Here is a 19,330-nt window from a genome sequence, read left to right on the forward strand (position 1 = left end):
TCCACTGTCAGAGGCCATAAGAAGATCATTTGTAACCTTCACTAAAGCTGTTTCTGTGCTGTGCTGAGCTCTGAAACCTGACTGACCCTGACTCTTCAAGTAAACCTGCCTCTGCAGATGATCAGTAAGCTGTTTTACAACTACTCTAAAGAATTTTTGAGATAACAGGTAGGTTGGAGGTTAGAGAAAGCTGGGTCAAGTGATGGCTTTTTAAGTAACGGTTTAATTACTGCCAGCTTGAAGGCCTGTGATACATAGCCAATTACCTTTACCATCTACTGTACACTCTCTGTAGGCTTCTCTCGTTAATCTGTGATTGACTCCACTGTAGCTGTCTCTGTGACCTCTGACACCCTCTTTCCTCAGCACCGTACTGGGTGAACAGGAACTTGCATTTCCTGTTATACTAGACTATTCTCCTGCTCCTCATAGTCATACCACTCACAGTCATTAACCAATTCGGAGTGGTCATTAAAGCAGTGTGGGTCTTGTGATTTTGTGGTTAATATTGAGCTCTCAGGGAAGGCATACCTGCACTATGGATGGTCAAGGTCAAGGTGTGTTTGTTTTACTTTTGTGTGTCAACCTCATGTGTGCTGTACATGTGAGAGATAGAAAGAGAGCAAGATTTGTGGCACTGAGAGGAAGAAAACCTAATTAGAGCATTAATTAGGAAGCAAACTGCTTATTAAATAAATCATGTGGTCATTAAGTGATCACATAGCAGCTCCTCTGCATTTCTTCATTCTACCCACATGTTGATATTGAAGCTTTAAACTAATTTAACAGTTACACAACTAAGTGTTACAAGACACACTATATTGCCAAAAATATATAATTTTAAGTGGCATCCTGTTTTTAATGTACAGGGTTTAATTTGATGATGGACCACCCTTTGCAGATAAACTACCAGTCAAAGGTTTGGACACCCCAAACCTTTGACTCTTTATTTTACTACTTTCTACATTGAAGCACATACAAATATATGAAGCAAGATATATGGAAATATGTAGCAAAGAAAAAATGATAAATAACTCTAAGTATGTCTTATATTTTAGATTTGCTTTGCTGACAGCGCTGCAAACCCTTGGCCTTCTCTCAATGAGCCTCATATGGTGTAGTCACGATGAAACTGGCTCACATGAGAACCATCCCAGGAAAGCAAGACAATGAGTCACCTCTGGTGCTGCGGATAAATTCATCCTAGTCACCAGCCTCAGAAATCACAAGTTAACAGCAGCTCAGATTAGAGCTCAGATAAATGCCACACAGAGTTTCAGTAGCAGACACATCTCTACATCAACTGTTCAGAGGTGTAAATCAGGCCTTTATGGTCAAATAGCTAAGAAACCATGACTAATGAAAAGCAACAAGCAGAGGAAATTTGTTTGGGCCAAGAATCACAAGGAATGGACATTAAACCAGTGGAAATCTGTGCTTTGGTCTGGTCTTGAGTCCAAATTTGAGATCTTTAGTTCTACCTTTGAAGCATGGAGGAGGAGCTGTGGGGGTGCTTTGCTGGTGACACTGTTGAGGATTTATTTACTTTTACTACTTTTACTATTCAAAATTGAAGGCAGACTGAACCAGCACGGCTACCAAAACATTCTACAGCGACATGACAATGTTCGGTATTTAAGAAGGATATGGTACACTGTTAGAAAAAACATCTTAAAAAAACAGTAATATTCTGGCAGCTGGGGCACCAAAACAATACCGTAAAATAACAGAAAATAACTTACTCATAAAAATACGGTTATTTCCAGTAATGAAAATACGGTTTGTTGCCCTAATTTTACATGGGATTTTGCCTTTTTCAAGTGCTTTTAAACATTAAATTAGGAACAATTTAATGTGATTAAACAATGAAATTACCTATAAACAAGGTCAATGAATGCGGCAATATGAATCATAATACTTAAATGTACAGTTAACAGTTGGTTTAAATAACAATGGATTGCATTCATATAGCGCTTTACGAGACCCTCAAAGTGCTTTACAATTCCCCTCTGACCATCACCAGTAGGTGGCAGGTGAAGTGTCTCGCCCAAGGACACAATGACCGAGACTGTCCAAGCTGGGGCTCAAACCGACAACCTTCTGATTACAAGGCGAACTGCCAACTCTTGAGCCACGATCGCCCTAAGTAACAATAACAGTAATTATTATTTGATGTGAAAAAAAGTTTATAAGAATCATTTTATATATTTTTCCATAGTATTACATTTGAATTTAACAGTTCAATCTTTCAAATAACGGACAGATATTTGTGAAATCATGATACATTTGTGAATGTATTTCAATCTAAATATGCATATGTACAGACAGATACATTTAAAAAACAAGTAAATTATGTTTTATTACATTTACAGTGATTTTACGTTAATTTACATTTGAAATGTGAAATCAGTCTATTTATGTGAATTTAATGATATTCTAGAAGAGCAGAACTGTAAAATACTTTTATATTAGGATTTTTTTTTACAGTGCAGTGTATAACAGCTTCAACATTTTGGAAAAGCTTTCCACAAGGTTTAGAAATGTGTTTATGGGAATTTTTGACCATTCTTCCACAAGTGGATTTGCAAGGCTGGACAAGAATGCCTGGCTCGCAGTCTCCCAAAGGTGTTCTGTTGGGTTGAGGTCAGGACTCTGTTCGGGCCAGTCAAGTTCTTCCACACTCATGTCTTCATGGATCTTGCTTTGTCCACTGGTGCACAGCCATGTTGGGACAGGAAGGGGCCATCCCCAAACTGTTCCCACAAAGTCATCCGAAATGTCTGGTTATGCTGAAGCATTAAAAGTTGCTTTCACTGGAACTACTGGGCTGAGCCCCACTCCAAAAAAACAACCCTTTACTGTCGGAAAAAACTGAAGAAACAGGCAAAAATGTAAAATGAGCAGCGTCTGGCTGCACTTCTGGCTCTTACATAGTTTTTTTCAACAACTGACACGATATCCCACCAAATAAGTGAACATTCAGGTACACGAACATTTGCTGTACCCCTTCAGCCGATGTTGTCCAACTTTGGGGTAACTTTACACCATCCTTTGCTCTCTCCAGCTGTCCTGGGAAATTTAATTGTGTAACTGGCATAATTACAAGCTTAACAAGATCACTATTACACACTAATATCTTTAAAACACATGGTTTCACACGCCTCTAATTTGCTCACTTTCTATTGCAGAAGCAGCCCAGGAGAAGCAACTCTGCAATTCTTCCCCACTCCTGGCCTTGTACGCCAGAATCGTACTCCTAAGCTCCATTTTCCTGAAACATTATCCACACCACTACTTCTAATTATTAATGGTATCAAAGAGACCTCATCCAAAACCAACTCAAAGCTATTGACACATCAAATATTATAAATCTGAAAGTGATCGTGTGCTCATTAGAAATGGTGTTACAGCTGTAGGGCTGTGTGTGTGTGTGTGTGTGTGTGTGTGTGTGTGTGTGTGTGTGTGTGTGTGTGTGTGTGTGTGTGTGTGTGTGTGTGTTGGCTACCATTATGTAAAGTTTTTTCAGTCCCTGGCAACTATAATCTAACCAAACTGTTCCAAACCGTATGGCAATTGTAGAATTCAAAGGCTGAAGAACATTTTCTGTCTGAGTTTGTGATTCTTTGTGAACACTGGCAATATATTTACATGGCATCTTGCTCTGAAGCATACAAGTCACTCCTGTATTCTCAGGAAGCTTTGGTTCTAGTCTTTGTGAGTTTTTAATCACAAAATGATATCAAGATGGTGTGCAGGGGGACTCTTTGGAGGTGGACTGGAGGACATCTAACCAATAAGAAGTTAGAAATGATGTTGCTTTCTGTTAACGCCAGACTACAACTTATACAGTTCAAGGTCCTTCATTGTTTGCATTTTTCTAAAACAAAGCTATGCAGCATTTTTCCGTCTATTTCGTCTTTGTGTGACAGATGCAGAGCAATGGATGGAACCCTTGGTCACCTTTTCTGGTCTTGCCCCACACTCAGGAGTTTCTGGGCAGAGATATTTAATATATATAACCAGATTTATGACTTAAAATTAGAGCCGGATGGTGTACTTGCAGTGCTAGGCTGCTCCCTAATCTCATTGGCACTCAGACGTCCTCTTCAGAAAGCCTTAATGTTTGGCATGATTGTAGCTAAAAGACTTATTCTCAGAGCCTGGAAATCACCATCTCCTCCATTGTTCAGGGTTTGGCTACGTGAGATGATTGCTTGTTTGTATATTGAAGAGGTTCGTTATCGTTTGGCTGACACCCATTTTAAGTTTGTTGAAATCTGGGGCCCTTTTCTCAATCACATTAATGGGAATTCAAGATAAACTTTAACCCATTTGACTGCACTTTGTGTTTGTGTGAAACTGCACTTCTGCCGGACCCTGAGTCCTTCCTGGACATGTTTCCCACATCTTCTGGTCTTGGTGAACTCTCTGTTGCCCTGTCTAACCTCGCACAGAAGATCATCTTCTTTGGACAATGGTGTTTCTTTTGAACTTTTGATTTGTACTGGCTAACTGGTGTATTTTTATTTATTTTTTTTTATTTTTTTTCCTTTTCTTTCCTGTTTTTCTGTTTGGGGTTTTTTGTTGTTGTGTGTTTGGCTTCTGTTTTTTCTTCTTTTTTTTCTGTGCTTAAATGTTATTGTTTTTGAATCTTGTGTCCTTTGTCTGGTGTGACGTTATGTAACTTTGAACTTAAAATCTTATAAATAAACATTAAAAAAAAAAAGAAACGATGTTGCTTGTCTTTGCTTTTTCCCCCACCACCCTGACAAAAATGCTACCAGCCAGTTGTGGATGCTGGGGTGTTATTGTGGAATACTTAAAAAAGGAGCTGAGCCAAAAGTCAAAATGCCTGCTGTGATAATGGCCTATTGCTTCCTATTTGACACAGAGTAAAAGAAATAGAAAATTAAAAGTTGTATTGACACATACCTATGTTGTTGTTGTTGTTGTTTAGGTTACCATGAGTCTTCACAAAGACACTCAGTCTGAGCAGATGGAGATAAAAGCAACATTTATATAGCACTGCTTATTACAGTAAAGGACTGAAGCAATTAATCGAGTAACTTGAATGGTTACATCTTAAAAGATTTTGATGAACATTTTTTGCTTTGAAGATTTGTTTGTCTCTATAGCACTCAAAACTCCTCAAACATGAAGTTTGAGAATATCTGTATATATTAACCCTCAGCTGAACAAATAGCTGAACAAACAAAAATACTGAGGCGAGTAAAAGGTACAGCTGCTGTATTTCCTGGGGAGAGGAGAGATTAACTTCACTCGGTGATGGAGCAAGAAGTAAAACAGGACAGGAGAGGAAGACTGCTCAGTGGTATTTGATAAGCTGGAAATTTAATGCTTACACGTAATGTCCTAATTTTTAAATCTGACATTGTACAGAATGTGAAGCTGTGTTTTTTTTTTCATGTTGTGAAACATCCTTCAAAACAAACTGTATTGAAGGTTGCATGAAAATACAGGTCAGGTGAGTGTGGGATAAATAGGTTAGCTTTCCTTTAAATTTATAGTAAAACACTGTTGGCTTGGTGCTGGGTGGTTGTGGTGTTCATGGTCAGAGTTAGGTTAGAGTGGCACAGCTTCATTTAAACTTTGGATTCAAGCTGATGATGATGAGATTCTTTTATTAGATTCCACCATTATGGCAACTGGATACTGGCTAGTATAAATACAATATGAGCACTTTAGTGCCAGTGTGGGAAAGCCAAGATATCCCATAAAACATCTGCTTACATCTTGTTGAATTCAGCTGTGCAAATCCACAAAGACCAGTGAACTTCAGAGGAGCGTAAGCACAGGCTTGCTGGTCACAGCTGGCCTGTGTGCAAAGAAAATCGACTTCAGCTCTCAATAGAAATTTTTGTTTGTTGTCATTTTGTTTATTTTGTGCTGAGTCAGCACAACCGAGCTTCCCCCACCTGCTGAATTCCACTCCGACTATACTAATTCTTCTGTTTAGGTGAGGAGACAGTATTAGTATTCCCATGTACTAATATTGTGTTATCATTCTATAAATAATGACAATATTCATAAGATATTAATAATTAATGATAATATTATTTCTCTCATATTCCTTCGTTCTGTTGTTTCTGTCCTTTCCAAATGCCCGCTGTGCAGGACACTGAAACTTGTGTTTTGTTGTTCTGTGTCGCCATCTTGTGGATGGAAAGGTGATTTAAACTCGTAATCTGACCAAGCAAACTTTATTTCCTGGTTTGATGGAGAAGTTTTGGTGAAGAAGAGGCTCAAAGTAAAGACGCACTGAAGAAATGGACTTCAGTCACTGAATTTTGAAACATTTTTTAATCTACCACTAAAATATAATTTGAACTCTTTGATGGTTTAATGGTGATGTCATTACAACAGACTAATAAGTTATTTTTATTTCTTCTTTTTCCTATTAAAAAGTTTCCTTTAGACCTGTTACAAGTTTGGTTTAGGGCATCAACACCCTTAAGGCAATACTCACAGTTTCAGCAACCTTTCCTTTAATCTGCACTGCAACAAATTTCAAACCCTGTCAGCTTGGTTTAAGTTGGTCATTGTGAAGGTCTGATGATTGATTACTTCATTACTCTGATTATACATCTCTCACAGAGTCTGGAGCAATGTTATAGGACCATCATATCAGAGGAGATCAGGGGATCCGACTTGAAACTGAAAACATTTTATAGTTTCGATTTTAGGGTGGAGAAACCACACCCATCTACCAGGTTCCCAAGTGGCACATTGGGGGGCAGGGGAGCAGCCTTCAGATATGAGGACCAGGTTAAATATACCCAAATACCAAAAATAAGCAGTCCTGGACAAACATGGATTGCTCTTTGGCCAGGCCTGTTAGCCTGGAGTTACAAGTCAAACCTTGGGAAGCAGCAAGGTGTATTGGCTTTTGGCAGAAGAACTGGAGTCCTGTCTGGACAATGATGACACTCAGACCAGCATCCTGGTTTTAGTCCCAGGATGACCTAATTTAGTTAGTGAACTGTTGCTGTCAGATAGATGTAGTGAATCACAACTTCCTAGTTAATACCCATTAACTACATTTATTTGGAAACACTGGTGTCAGTTGGATGATGAGAAGGGAACTGACCATTGGAACTGACTTAGCTTCACAAAAATGGGTCAACGTTGTAGCAGTCATAACAGTTGCTAACTATAAATAAAATAAATAATTATAAATGTGTGTTTGCACAGTGATTTCAGTTCATCCTCTCACCGGACTCAGCTGTCAAACGTTGATAATTCCACCATCAATTCAACCAAACATTTGGCAGATCTGTACACCGATGAAAGGTGGCGGTAATGCGGGCGGAAACCCGTACAGTACCCACTAGGTGGCGGTAAATTACTTACAATTGGTTTGCCACCCGCCATTAAGGGCCATAGAAGAAGAAGCAGCAGCAACAGAAGAAGAAGAACCATAGCAACGAGTAAATATCCATGGCGGTCACAACTGTAGTCAAGTGCGATCCAGAGTTCTTCTATTTATTTCTCATGCTTACTGTCGTTACTGTAAACACAACAGAGAGCGACTTTAATACGACGGCTTTTGATGCCTACAATCTTATTTATAATGTTACTGAGAGTTATCCGCGTACACAGCCTCCAGCGTCCGAGAGCACGACCACAGCTCCGAGCTACAGCACCGAGATGCCGAACCTACCGGCCGTGCCCCTGCCAGTCTCCGGGCACCTACCCACTCCTCTCACCAGTGGTAACCTGTCGCTGTGATTTAACCCCAGTTTCTACCCCAGTCCCCCCGTTTTTAGCACATGTTCACTGTTTTTCTTTGTCCACCAAAATAGCTTTTAGGTAATTCAGTTTGCCAGCTACTTTCAGAGATGTGGACACATTCAAATTAAACCCATACCCATTGTACCCATTGTACAACTGTGGCTAGGATATCTGTTCTCTCGGAGGTAGTAAGGAAAATGTTAAATGAAGATATTTTAACGTGGCGTTTGATCTGACCTTGTGGTATTTTATGTTTTTCATTCGGATAGATAAAAACCTGGGATGCTCATTAATGCCAGGTATATACAGACTCTTCGTTTAAGGAGAGCGTGCACATGCGCTGACACACAGACCTGTGTATGAATAATACGACTGCTCTGACATTACTTTTTTGTGTTTCTTTATTTTCAATAAGATCCATTCTGAACTCCAAAGTAGTTAAATTTATTTTGAAATAATATTCTGACATGTTACCTCTTCCCAAAACGTTTTACCCTCCTTTACAGGGATCCTTTAACCTCTCTGCATTTAGTACATATTTTCTAAATAATTATTGAACTTGTCAGAAGCCAAGTCCCAGTTGTTCACAGTTAGTCAGAGTAAGAGCTCCAGTTGAAGCTCATTCCCGATCCTCTCCTGTGATATCAGTTTTATTTATTTTTATTTATGTGTTTAGCATGAATTAAAATTTGATCAGATAGGGTGTGGACAAAATGAACTACATTATGCTTAAAAGTTTTCCTAATATGTTGCCTCTTGTGTTTATTAATGGCTTGAACATTAAACCTAGTTGTACACACAACTGCCGTTTTATATTTGTACCATTTGTAATGTACTGAATGCATTAAGACTGTTCGTCATCTAGAAAATATGAACTATCTGACCTGTGTGTGTTTGTGTGTGTGTCAGCTGACAGGTTATGTCCCTGCGATGAGCAGATGGATGTATGTGACATCAACTGCTGTTGTGACAGAGTGTGTAGTGGGGATGTGCCTCTGTTCACCAGTTGCTCTTATCCCACTGTGAGGTATGTAGAAGTCCAGCTGAAAATCTTCTCTTTTTCTACTAATGGGCTGCAGTGTCAGTTCACAAGAATAGATTTTTCTCCTCTTGGCTCTGTGCGGTATAATAAATAGATTTTGTTAGAATGTTTTTATGTGCCAGTGTGTGGTATTGCTGTATTTTATATTTAAAAACAGTGGTTGGTGCAAACAGGAGCAAAGTAAGCATTTCTTTAAGTTTCAGCTTGTTAAACAAGTGGTTTAATAAAGGACGCTTATTGGCTTTGTGGTGGCTTTGATCGTGTGTGTTGCTGTCGTCCATGCTAGAAAAACATCACTCCACCTGAGTTCACTGAGGAAAATGTTGGCTGCTTTGGCCAAATTGTAAAAAACAGTTTACATGCACACATGCCCTCAAATATTAAATAGTCCAAACACATCCAATTTTAGCCCTGCTTTCTTTCCATAGCCTAATGCACTTCCTTTAATAGGACTAAAAAACCACTCAATTAAAACAACTGTTTGTTAGTGAGGGTTAACTTCAGCTACAGAAAAACTCATAAATGTGACTTATAGAAGAACCATTAATCCCCCAAACTGACCATCAACCTAACAGTTTAAGACTTTTAAGAAATGTTATTACTGAGTGAAAACATTCAGCGGTTTGTATGCTTGTTGTCCTACTGATGGACAGCTGACTGTGGAAATGTTCATGCACACTGCACTGACCTGATCAAAGCAACAGTAAACAAATGGCAACACTTGGTCTTCTCTTGCTAAAAGATGAAATCCATAAAAATGTTTCCCAGTAGAGCAAACAATTCAGCAAAACATCTGCATTTGTCTGCATGTCCATAGCAATAAGCTCCTTCTTTGTCTTTCATCACTTTGCAGTGGCAGCAAGCAGATGTGCAGCCATGATGTGGCATTGTATTCTTTAAGGAGAGCAGCAGACGGTTATTCAGAGCTGCAATCATCTGTTCAGAAGGAGACCAACTACGACATCTTCTGCATCGAGTCACAAAACCGTAAGTCAGCAAATGGGCTTTTATGGAGTGTTAGAGTAAACGCTTCAAGAAACCATTTGCACATAAGTTTGGTAAAGTTAAAAAAGGCAAATTTAACAGTGTGTTATTTACAATATTATGTATAATAGCTTCCTTAATGACTATCTGAGCTGGTTTCTTTTTTTCTGCAGGAGTTGATGGACTGTCATATCCCTCTCCCGCTCTGCCAACTGACAGCAACTTTGTGTCGCTCTTTAAACAATTCACCAGCTATATTTTCGGTTTAGAGAAAGTTAACCAGGCGTCCTCTGTAAACCTCCAGACCTCGGGCGGATACCAGGTGAGCCTCTGTTTGAAAGGAGTCACTGCTTATAGCTCATGTAGTATCAGTAAGTGTACGTTTGTCCACATCGAATCAGTCAGTGACTTTTTTATTCTTAGATAGTCCATGAGTACTTTAACATATGAAGGTATGTTTAGTCCACAACCTGTGAGGAACTTGTTTTCAAAGAAACTCAGTAAGAACACTCAGTGCACTCCTTCATAGGTGAGTCTGAACTTGCCATTTTCCTGTCTGTTCATTCTCTGCTGATGCTTTGGCTTTTCAGTATGGGGATGTGATCGTGACGGCAGGGGCGGCTGAACAGAGAGAGATCTTGCAACTGCCAGCTCCCGGTGTCACTGCTGATTGTGTGGATAACAGTCCTGCAGGTAATGCCTTTGTACTTGTAAATTATAGAAAGTAAAATGTATTCATTATTATGACATCATCACTTTTAACTATGAGTAGCGGTGTTTCCACTGACCGCTGTAGATTTACCTGGACACTTGTAAAGAGAGGGGGAATTTGTTTTTTCTGCAGCCTGTAAACTCACCACTTGATGTCACTCAATCCTATCCAGAGTCCTTTAATGTTGTAAACATTTGCAATTTGCAAACTACTCCCCATGTGGTAGTGAAACTGAAGCAGGTAATGCAAACTGGAAATGGAGGCTGTTTGCCTTTAAAATAAAAAGTTGCTCCTTTTAAATGTTGGGGAGACCAAAAGTACAATATCTGTACTGATGTTGACTGACCAAGTGTAAAGAATGAAATGAGGCCATGTCATTGATGCAATATTATCAACCTAGAGAATTCAAAGACAACCCAAAAATCAAAGTGAAAAAGTAATGTGGCAAAAATTTCATTGCAGCATTTAAGAATATTACTCAGAAGCTGGCATCGCCCGCATGTGTTTTTATGCATGCCTGACAACGTCGGGGCGTGCTTGTAATGAAACAGTGGGTGGTGTCCTAGGGGATCTCCTTCCAGATCTTATGGGCCTCACTGAGCTCCTGCACAGTCTGAGGTAAAACCTGGCCGTATGGGATGGACTGAAACATGAAGTAAAAAACAGGACTTACTGTATCAGCATAGGGTGTGACAGTGGGGCCAAAGATTTCATCCTGGATTAAATCTTTCTCTACAATCAGGACGCCCTTGCCTCGTCTGTAGAGGTCTGTGCATCAATCCATTGATGTGCCTATGCAGACCATCACTGACCCACCACCAAACCAGTCGTGCTGAACGATGTTACAGGCAGTATAATGTTCTCCAAAGCTTCTTTCATATCTATCACATGTGCCCAGCATAAACCTGTTCTACTGTGTGTAAAGCACTGGGCACCAGTGGTAGACCTGCCAATTCTGGTATTCTATGGCAACTCCCAGTCAGGATACATGGCAGTGAGTGCAGATCCACTAGAGGACGTTGGGTCCCCAGGCCGCCGGAGACATAAAAACCTTCTGGTAATGGCTCATATTGACATACCGTCCTGTGGAGCTGGACTACTTGGGCAACCTCTGCAAGGTCCAGCCCAGTCACAAAACATGAGGAGGGAAAAGCTGCCAGAGGCCTCCACATAAAAAACCCACACCTGTTTGTCTCATTGTTGTCTTTAAGTGCACCTGTAATTTCAGCAGCAGCTCTCTGCTCCTTAACTGAACAGATCACTATCCCATCTGGTTTAATTGACTAGATGCCATAATCTGCTTAAAACGTGTTACTTTCATTTTTTGGAGCTTTGTGATATTTAACCGCTCCCTTGTCAAAAGGCGTCACCACAGTGGGTAGCTCTTTGGCAGAGATGCAACCTCAAATGGGATTTGTGTCTCTGGCAGAAAAATGAATGTGTTAACCACTACACTATGTAGCCATTCTCTTTCTCATCCCAGTCTCCTTAAAAAAGTGTCGGTCTTTACTTGTGCCCAGAGTTTGCATATTTACTGTCACTTTCTTATTGAACAGCAGTTCCTTTGTTGACATCCTGTAAAGCTTTATGAAAAGGATGAGAGGCTTTTTCATCAGTATGAATGAGGTTGTTTTAGCTTTCCTGGTTTGATTTGCAGCTTTCCTGAAGGATCAAAGCAGTCGGTGCTCCCGTCGCGTGGTCCTGGATCAGGACTGCGGCCATCTGCCAGCCCTCAGCATGGATAGCTACACTGACACCCAGCTGTTTAGTGTGAGTCTCACATTTACTGAGCTACACACTGGTTGGCTCTTAAAAATCCACTCTTTAATACAGTGTATTGTTGAAGTGAAGTTCACTTTATGCCCAGGAATTATAATGTCATTGAATTTGAATTGCAACTAATGAACAGCATGCACACCTGTTTTGTGTTCCTTAACTATATATAGTTTAAATATAGATCATTAATTAAAAGGTTTAAAGTGAAATGTTTTGTGCTTGACAGGATATGAGCACAGATGCAGCAGTAAGTATCCTGACCTTTCTCTATTTGTTTAACTCAGAAACAGTTAGTATGTTTATCAGAGTTAAACATACTAACTAATTATCAGTTAACTGATAAATTAAAAAAAATCCAAGTTAACAAGACGAGGTCACAGACTCTTAAATGTGTTCATTAAAAACAGTGTAGATGTTATAAACAGTTAATCTGACAAAACAGACGACCTGTATACATTAGCTTTGTGAATTTGTAATAATTTTCTCAAAGATATTTTTATTAAATTGAAGCAACGGAAAAAAAAAGAGATACACACAGAATTCCCATATGGAAAAGATATAAATCTTATAAAGTTTGTATCTGTCTTGTGTGAAACTTGTATGAAAAGCATACAAGAGTGAAAACACATATATGATCCCCTGAAAAATCATATAATGAAACTTGTATGTTTTGGATACTTACTAAAAAAATATATGAAAGTAATAAGAAAGTGGCCACTTTCATGAGTAAATCATGTAAGTTTTTACTATTTCTTTTCCATATGAGTCATTACATGGCAAGCAAGTAGATTTCACAATGGTTGTTTGAGCTGACATAATACAACACAGATTAATGACGCATTCACGTATCTTTAATTGCTTGTGTCAGTGGCTCTGAGTTTTAAACATTTGTGTTTGTGTACATATGTATTTGCAAGATTAGTTGATTAAGCAAACAAAGTCATTTTTAGCTGTAGAAAGATTCTCTGTGATGTGAAGATTTATATTCCTTTGTACTTTTTGACACTACCATTGCACCTAATTTCCCGCTGTTTCCATTAAAGCTACAGTCATGGTATAAAATATACCCTATGCAACTTCTAAGACTACAGATTGACATTATAAAAAACTTTATCAAGTTTAAAATTAGGTAAATACAATATAAGATGAATTCCATGATCTGAAACATGTGACAAATAATAAATGTAACAATTTTTTTCATAACACTGTAGCTCTTGAATTTCTGTGAGCATTGCAGGTTCTGACCTTGCGGTGAATTTGCTGGGGCATCCAGTTCTGGGAAAATTGGAAAGTATCTTGAATGTTTCCTCCTGTGACAAATATTTCAATTTTCGATTGTTTTGCAATGGCCTTCATAACACGTCCCAGAATGATTTTTTTCTCCTTATCATCGTGTTAACAATCAGCTTAATCCTCTGGACGAGCAAAATGTCTTCATTTTTGTTAAATACATAATCAATACGGTATAATATGTAAAGTTTATTTATTTTAACCATGACTGTACACCCCTAAATTTGGTTTTGATGCCCACTAAAATCCTTTAATGCACCAACTCAGTAATATTAATATAAAACCTGGCTCAGATAAACTCATGGTGGTTTGTAATGCATAAAATAACCAGGTGATAAAATCTATGTTCAGAATCTTCCCATGCCAAACACCTTTAGGTGGACCAGGACATTTAGTAAGACACAGACAGCTTCTCCTGATTGTGTCTCCTTTGATGTTGCTACATGTTGTAAGTTGCACAACACGCACAAACAAACTTGAGGTTAAGTGCTGCAATGCAGTAACAGGAACAGTGGCACAACTTTCTGCTCAGTTCCTAAAGAGCAACTAGCAATCACTTATTTTCACATTAACATTCAGAACACAGTTGTGTTTTAGATGACTATTTACTGAGTAGTATTTGCAGCATGCTGTGCTGTTTAAAACTGTCATCATGTTAGACAGCCGCTGGCGCATTCTGTATTGTAGTGCAGTAGTTTCAATGTGTCAGAAGTTCAGAAACACAGTTAAATGAAGACTGATATGAGTCCCTGCTGTTGCTGGAGGTTGTTCCTGTGGTGGTGTCTTCAGTCATCCTACAGTCTGCAGATCACACTCAGACTGAGCTGAAGGTCACAGGTGGAGGAAACATCAGTCCTGTTCTCATCAACCCCACCCTCTGTGGTAATGTGGTGCTGAAGGTGGGTCACACACACTGGAGTTTATTTCTCACTTCCAGCATGAAGAAATGGTTGACACACATATTTGACATCCATTAGCATACAATGTTGACTGAGTTACATAACATAGTATAATAAATATAGCATAAATATATTATACAGTGAAACATCCTGTAATGTTGTTAATTCGTGACATTTAGTTAGTTTTTTTAATTAGACCTGTAGTTCCACTGAGTCATCCAGCTGTGGAAAATATCACACCTATCTGTGTTGACGTCTTTGCTGTGCTCTCCACAAACACAGGAGATTTTTTTTCTGAAAAGTAAAGTCTACACATGTGACCACATTACACTCTGGTTTAAAATTGTGTGCAATAGTCAGAAATATCCTCTTCCTGTTTTCTCTTTTCTGGATGATGATGATCACGAGTCCGTGTAGCCAGCCTCTGTCAGTGCGCCCCAGGGCGGCTGTGGCTACAACGTAGCTGCCATCACCAGTGTGTGAAAGTGTGTGTGAACGGGTGGATGACTGGTTGTGTAAAGCGCTTTGGGGTCCTTAGGGACTAGTAAATACAGGCCATTTACTCCACACAAACACACAGGCACGCAGTCATTTCAGAGAGATGCAAAAGTCTGGACATAGGCACCCAGACATGCCTGTGTTATCAGTTATCTTTGGAGGTGGGACGTGAAAGTACATTGAGGCAATTCAAACACAATCAACTTTCCAAAAGGGAAGCATCTTATGCTTTTCCAGTGACGTGCACCTAATTGTATTTCCATGTCTGGTGCCATTCCCTTACATCTAAATGAAGCAATCTAAGCAATACTAAGTCTTTATTTGTTAACCACCCCAACACTTCTCCCTATTTAAAAGTTATATGCAAAAATAAGTTAATTGAAAGTGTGTAATTAGAAAATTATGTCTCCTCAGGTTCTCTATGTGATAAAGTACAACCCACAGGGTAAGATAGAAAATGCAACGGTGTCTGTGGTGCTTGGATTTGTAACTGAAGCTGTGCTGCATTTGGAACAGGAGTTTCAGGTCACGTACATCCAGGTAGTATATTCAAACAAACCTATGTATGTGTAATGGTTTATTTTTTTGGAACAATCTGTCACAAATGTTTTAGCCCCTCACAAAAGCTGGCTAAAATATCCTTATTTAAGTAGCGTGTGGGTGAGGCTGCTTTGCCAGAATTGTGGACACGAGGTGATGATGTTAAGGATAAAAGTGGGATGTTTGAGTTTACCTGTACATATCCTAATTATCTGAAACTTTGAGCATTTTAATGTGAACATTCACCACTGTACGTGACAGTAAATAAGGGAAGCAGAACAGGTTCAACACAGCTTGTAGTTGTATTACTTTGACTTCAAAACTATGATTGCCAGCTTGTCTTCTGTCTCTGTGTTGTGTACTTCCACAGCAATTCACTGGTAGAGATCAAATCAGGTGCTGTTAGAATGAGGGGATTTGTTGGTTTCACAGATTTGTTCGTTTTAATTGCTCTACATTTCGTCCTTCTGAGAAAGACTGCAAGAAGTGTTTAGTAATTTAGGAAAACATGTTACTCCTTGACCATTCACTAAATCTGAGTAACGCTCTGTGTTTTGTGTCTCCTAAACAGGCAGATGGGGGGGACGTGAATGTCCACTACAGCGGAAATCCAGGTTATGTGGTCGGCCTGCCGCTTGTGTCTGGAACAAGAACAGCCGAATATCCTTTACCTGGATAAAGGACAGACAAAAAAAAAAAAAAAAAAAAGGAAAGGTTATTAGTTGCCACAACAACACATCTGGTATTTTTTTCACCTTGTGAGTTTGTGTTACAGCAAAAACCTGCTGTAGCAGAAATCATGAAAGAGATGGTGCAAACTATGTTCGCGAGTGTTTCTTTGTAAGCTGACATTTTGTCAAAATTCATTCAATAACATTTACAGATGTGTTCCTCTTGGATAACTTGATTCAATTCAATATTATTATTAATGGCTTGAACAGTAGTGGCATCTGTGCCCGACCCTCTCTGATGTCTATAAGCACATAGTCGGTTAATTGAACCACTGTCTGCTGATGGGCTATTTAGCCAATCACTCATTTTCATTCAGGCCAAATTTGTTCCATGTCTAAATATCATCTCTTCAAGTGACTCATTAAGCCCCGCCCTGAGTCACTGTCAGGGCTGTGGATTCACTGTGGTAGTGTAGTGTAGGCCAGGCATACTGCACCCCATCTGAGTTGAACAAAAGTCCGAATGACCTCCCAGGATTCATCAGGCTTCTTCTTGTATTCTTTTGCAAAGTTCAACATTATCGTTTGAACCAAAGAGCACAAAAGCGTTTTTTCTTTGTCGTCTATTATTTAATGTCCTTCGAACTGTCTAAGCTGTCACTGAAACTCAGATTTCCATTGATCCCATACTAAGTCTGAAGTCCTTGCTCTTGTCTTGTCTGGTTTTCACTGCTAGTTTGTACATGCAGCACATTCTCCAAAGGTTTATTTTAGGAGGAAACCACTGTGGCCGTGATCGTTGGTACTGTGGCCCATTCTGTACCTCCTAATTACTGCTGTAGATGTGTGCTTTAACTCATTGTTAATTGATCGTGTGTCTTTCTGTATGACCTTCACACTTAAAGCCAATCAGAGCAGATTTTTGGCAGTTCTTTCAATTCATGTAGATGCATTGCACAGATTTAATACAACTATGGTGTTTACATGACAGTTTGTAATAATCAGGCTTATATGAAATATACTTTCTTACATGTGAAAGTTACCATAGTGTATTAGCTTTAGTTTCACTGAATTTATAAACTGTGGTGTTTGAGTATTCTAAATATAGTCTTGTTTTAGTCATTCATAAATGAAAATATTCTACTTGTCAGCTTAGAAATAATCCACTTATTGAGAGGTGATACAGCTTTAAATGAGTCAACATTTAAGTGACAGTGCACAGCGATGTACTCGCTTATTTTGCATACTAAATATGTATGACTTGTAGACTATAAAATGGCAATAAGCCTACATTCAAACTCTAACTCTTGCTTAAATGATAGTATTCCTTGGTATTCCTTATTCCTTGGAAAAAAAAGAAAGAAAGAAAAAAGAAGAAAAAAAAAAAAAAAGATAAAGGACAGATTTCCCTCATTGTTGTACTACTGCAAGCCCATTTCTGTTAGCGTAAAAACAAATAAATAAGATTACAATTTTTTGGTTAAAAAAAGTTTTATAATAAAAGATTAAAACTATAAGTAAAAATCAATTTTTTGAAATATTAATGGGAAAATTTTAAGTATGAAAATTTGCTGCCAGATTTCAGACTGGCTTGTGGTTCAGAGTTTCTAAAGGAAGAGCTTTTAGCTCCGTTTAGGTTCAGGAGACAGACACTTTCTCTACTTTTAAGATAAAGAGAGATACAAAATATAGGCACGTGCTAGTTGAAAACTTTCCCAGGACAGTTCTCCATCATTTCCCAGGCGTTTATGTGCCACTACTGCATGTCATAACTTTTGTTTTCTCTCTCCTGTGTCTTTCTTTTTAAAAATTTGTTCAGCGTCCATGGTCTCTCCATGCTCTTTACTATCAACCCCTAACTAGCCGTGGCAGAGTATGATTTTGTTGGAACTTTCTGTTAAAAGAGGGTTCTTCCTTCCCGCTATCACCGAGGCTGCCCGTAGGGCATCATCTGATCGTGTACTGTTGCTGGCTCCTTAGCTGTGTGAAACACAGAGACAATTGTTGTTGTAAACTGAAGCTCTATAAATTAAACTGAATTTCAGTGGTTGATGAAAGACGTGTAATGTTTTGATGTTCTCTAAGAACCAGGATTTGTCCATAACATTCCTCTCCACTGGGATTGTCAGAAGCATTGACCTCAGAGACACTCTGTCTCTGCTCCTCAGCACTGAGGACCAGGACTGTCTGCAGGGTCCACATCAGCGCTCACCTGTCCTCTTTGGTCACGACTCTGTGTCTGGCTGCCTGTTAAGGCACATCATCCTCACATTTTATTCATCACACTTAATGTAACAAACGCTGTTTTTTCTTTAAAATTTCTGATGGCAACGTTTTTCGATCCTGCAGGTTGGAAGATGGTGTAAATTGCACTATTGTCTCGCAAGAGCTTCTAGGAATTTTGAGAGGATTTAACTATCCTTATTATGTGGCTTCCTTTGGAAACTCCCGCCTGGACAATCTCCTGGACTGGGTGCAGATCAAGACCAACTTCAATCCCACAGTGAGTGAGGTCAAACAAGGGGCACAGTATCTTACGATGATCACTGTCATTGCACTGAGTGATGAGTCAGATGATCTAAATTGAGGTCTGAGGTCTTAAACAGAAGTGAATTCACTGTCATGTTTCTGACTTGCAGGAAGCTCCAAGTTGCAGCATCCCATTGTCACTGCACTTAGAAATTAAATGGACCAATTACGGATCCTTCGTGAATCCTCAAGCACAGATTGTGAGCATCAAAGAAGTAATTCAGAGCAACACCAGCAGTTTGGTAAGACATCATTTCTGTCGGAGCATTGATAGCAGAAAACTGCAAGCAGAGAGAATCATTTGTACTGTGTGTATTCTCATACAGACCCTGTTGTCCAGAGGCAGCAGTGTCCTTCCAATCAGAAGCTCAGTGGCCTTCATCCCAGTATCTGCTGCTGCTCTTCCTGGTTACAGGGCCACACCTACCATCAATGCCAAACTGCCCTTTGACTTCTTCTTCCCTTTTGTTTGATCCAACTGCAGCTTTCACTTATTTAAGCTTCCCCATAAACACTGGTACAGTGTGTGGTCATCACTAGTACTGTTATTGGACCATCAGTCTGCAACTGTGTATTGTGTGAATAATGTACATCTGAGTTTTCCCTTTTTTATAATAAAATTTAATACATGGTTTCA

The 19,330-nt window shown here is 39.2% G+C and overlaps 1 protein-coding gene across 1 annotated transcript; it reads left to right on the forward strand.

Annotated features, from left to right (window-relative positions):
• Window positions 1-7,413: 7,413 nt before the first annotated feature.
• Window positions 7,414-19,330, forward strand: LOC146676765 (tectonic-1-like). Its single transcript, XM_085415027.1, has 14 exons — window positions 7,414-7,732; window positions 8,662-8,779; window positions 9,648-9,781; window positions 9,952-10,100; window positions 10,369-10,471; window positions 12,148-12,260; window positions 12,493-12,513; window positions 14,321-14,455; window positions 15,368-15,493; window positions 16,065-16,153; window positions 18,282-18,419; window positions 18,514-18,667; window positions 18,804-18,935; window positions 19,020-19,330. Exons 1-14 carry the CDS (start codon window positions 7,459-7,461, stop codon window positions 19,164-19,166), a joined length of 1,833 nt encoding a protein of 610 aa, XP_085271153.1. The 5' UTR covers window positions 7,414-7,458; the 3' UTR covers window positions 19,167-19,330.

This window comes from Rhamphochromis longiceps, linkage group LG2, assembly GCF_057381845.1.
Source record: "Rhamphochromis longiceps isolate RC_006_pf linkage group LG2, R_longiceps_female_GT1.1, whole genome shotgun sequence".
Classification (NCBI taxonomy): Eukaryota; Metazoa; Chordata; class Actinopteri; order Cichliformes; family Cichlidae; genus Rhamphochromis; species Rhamphochromis longiceps.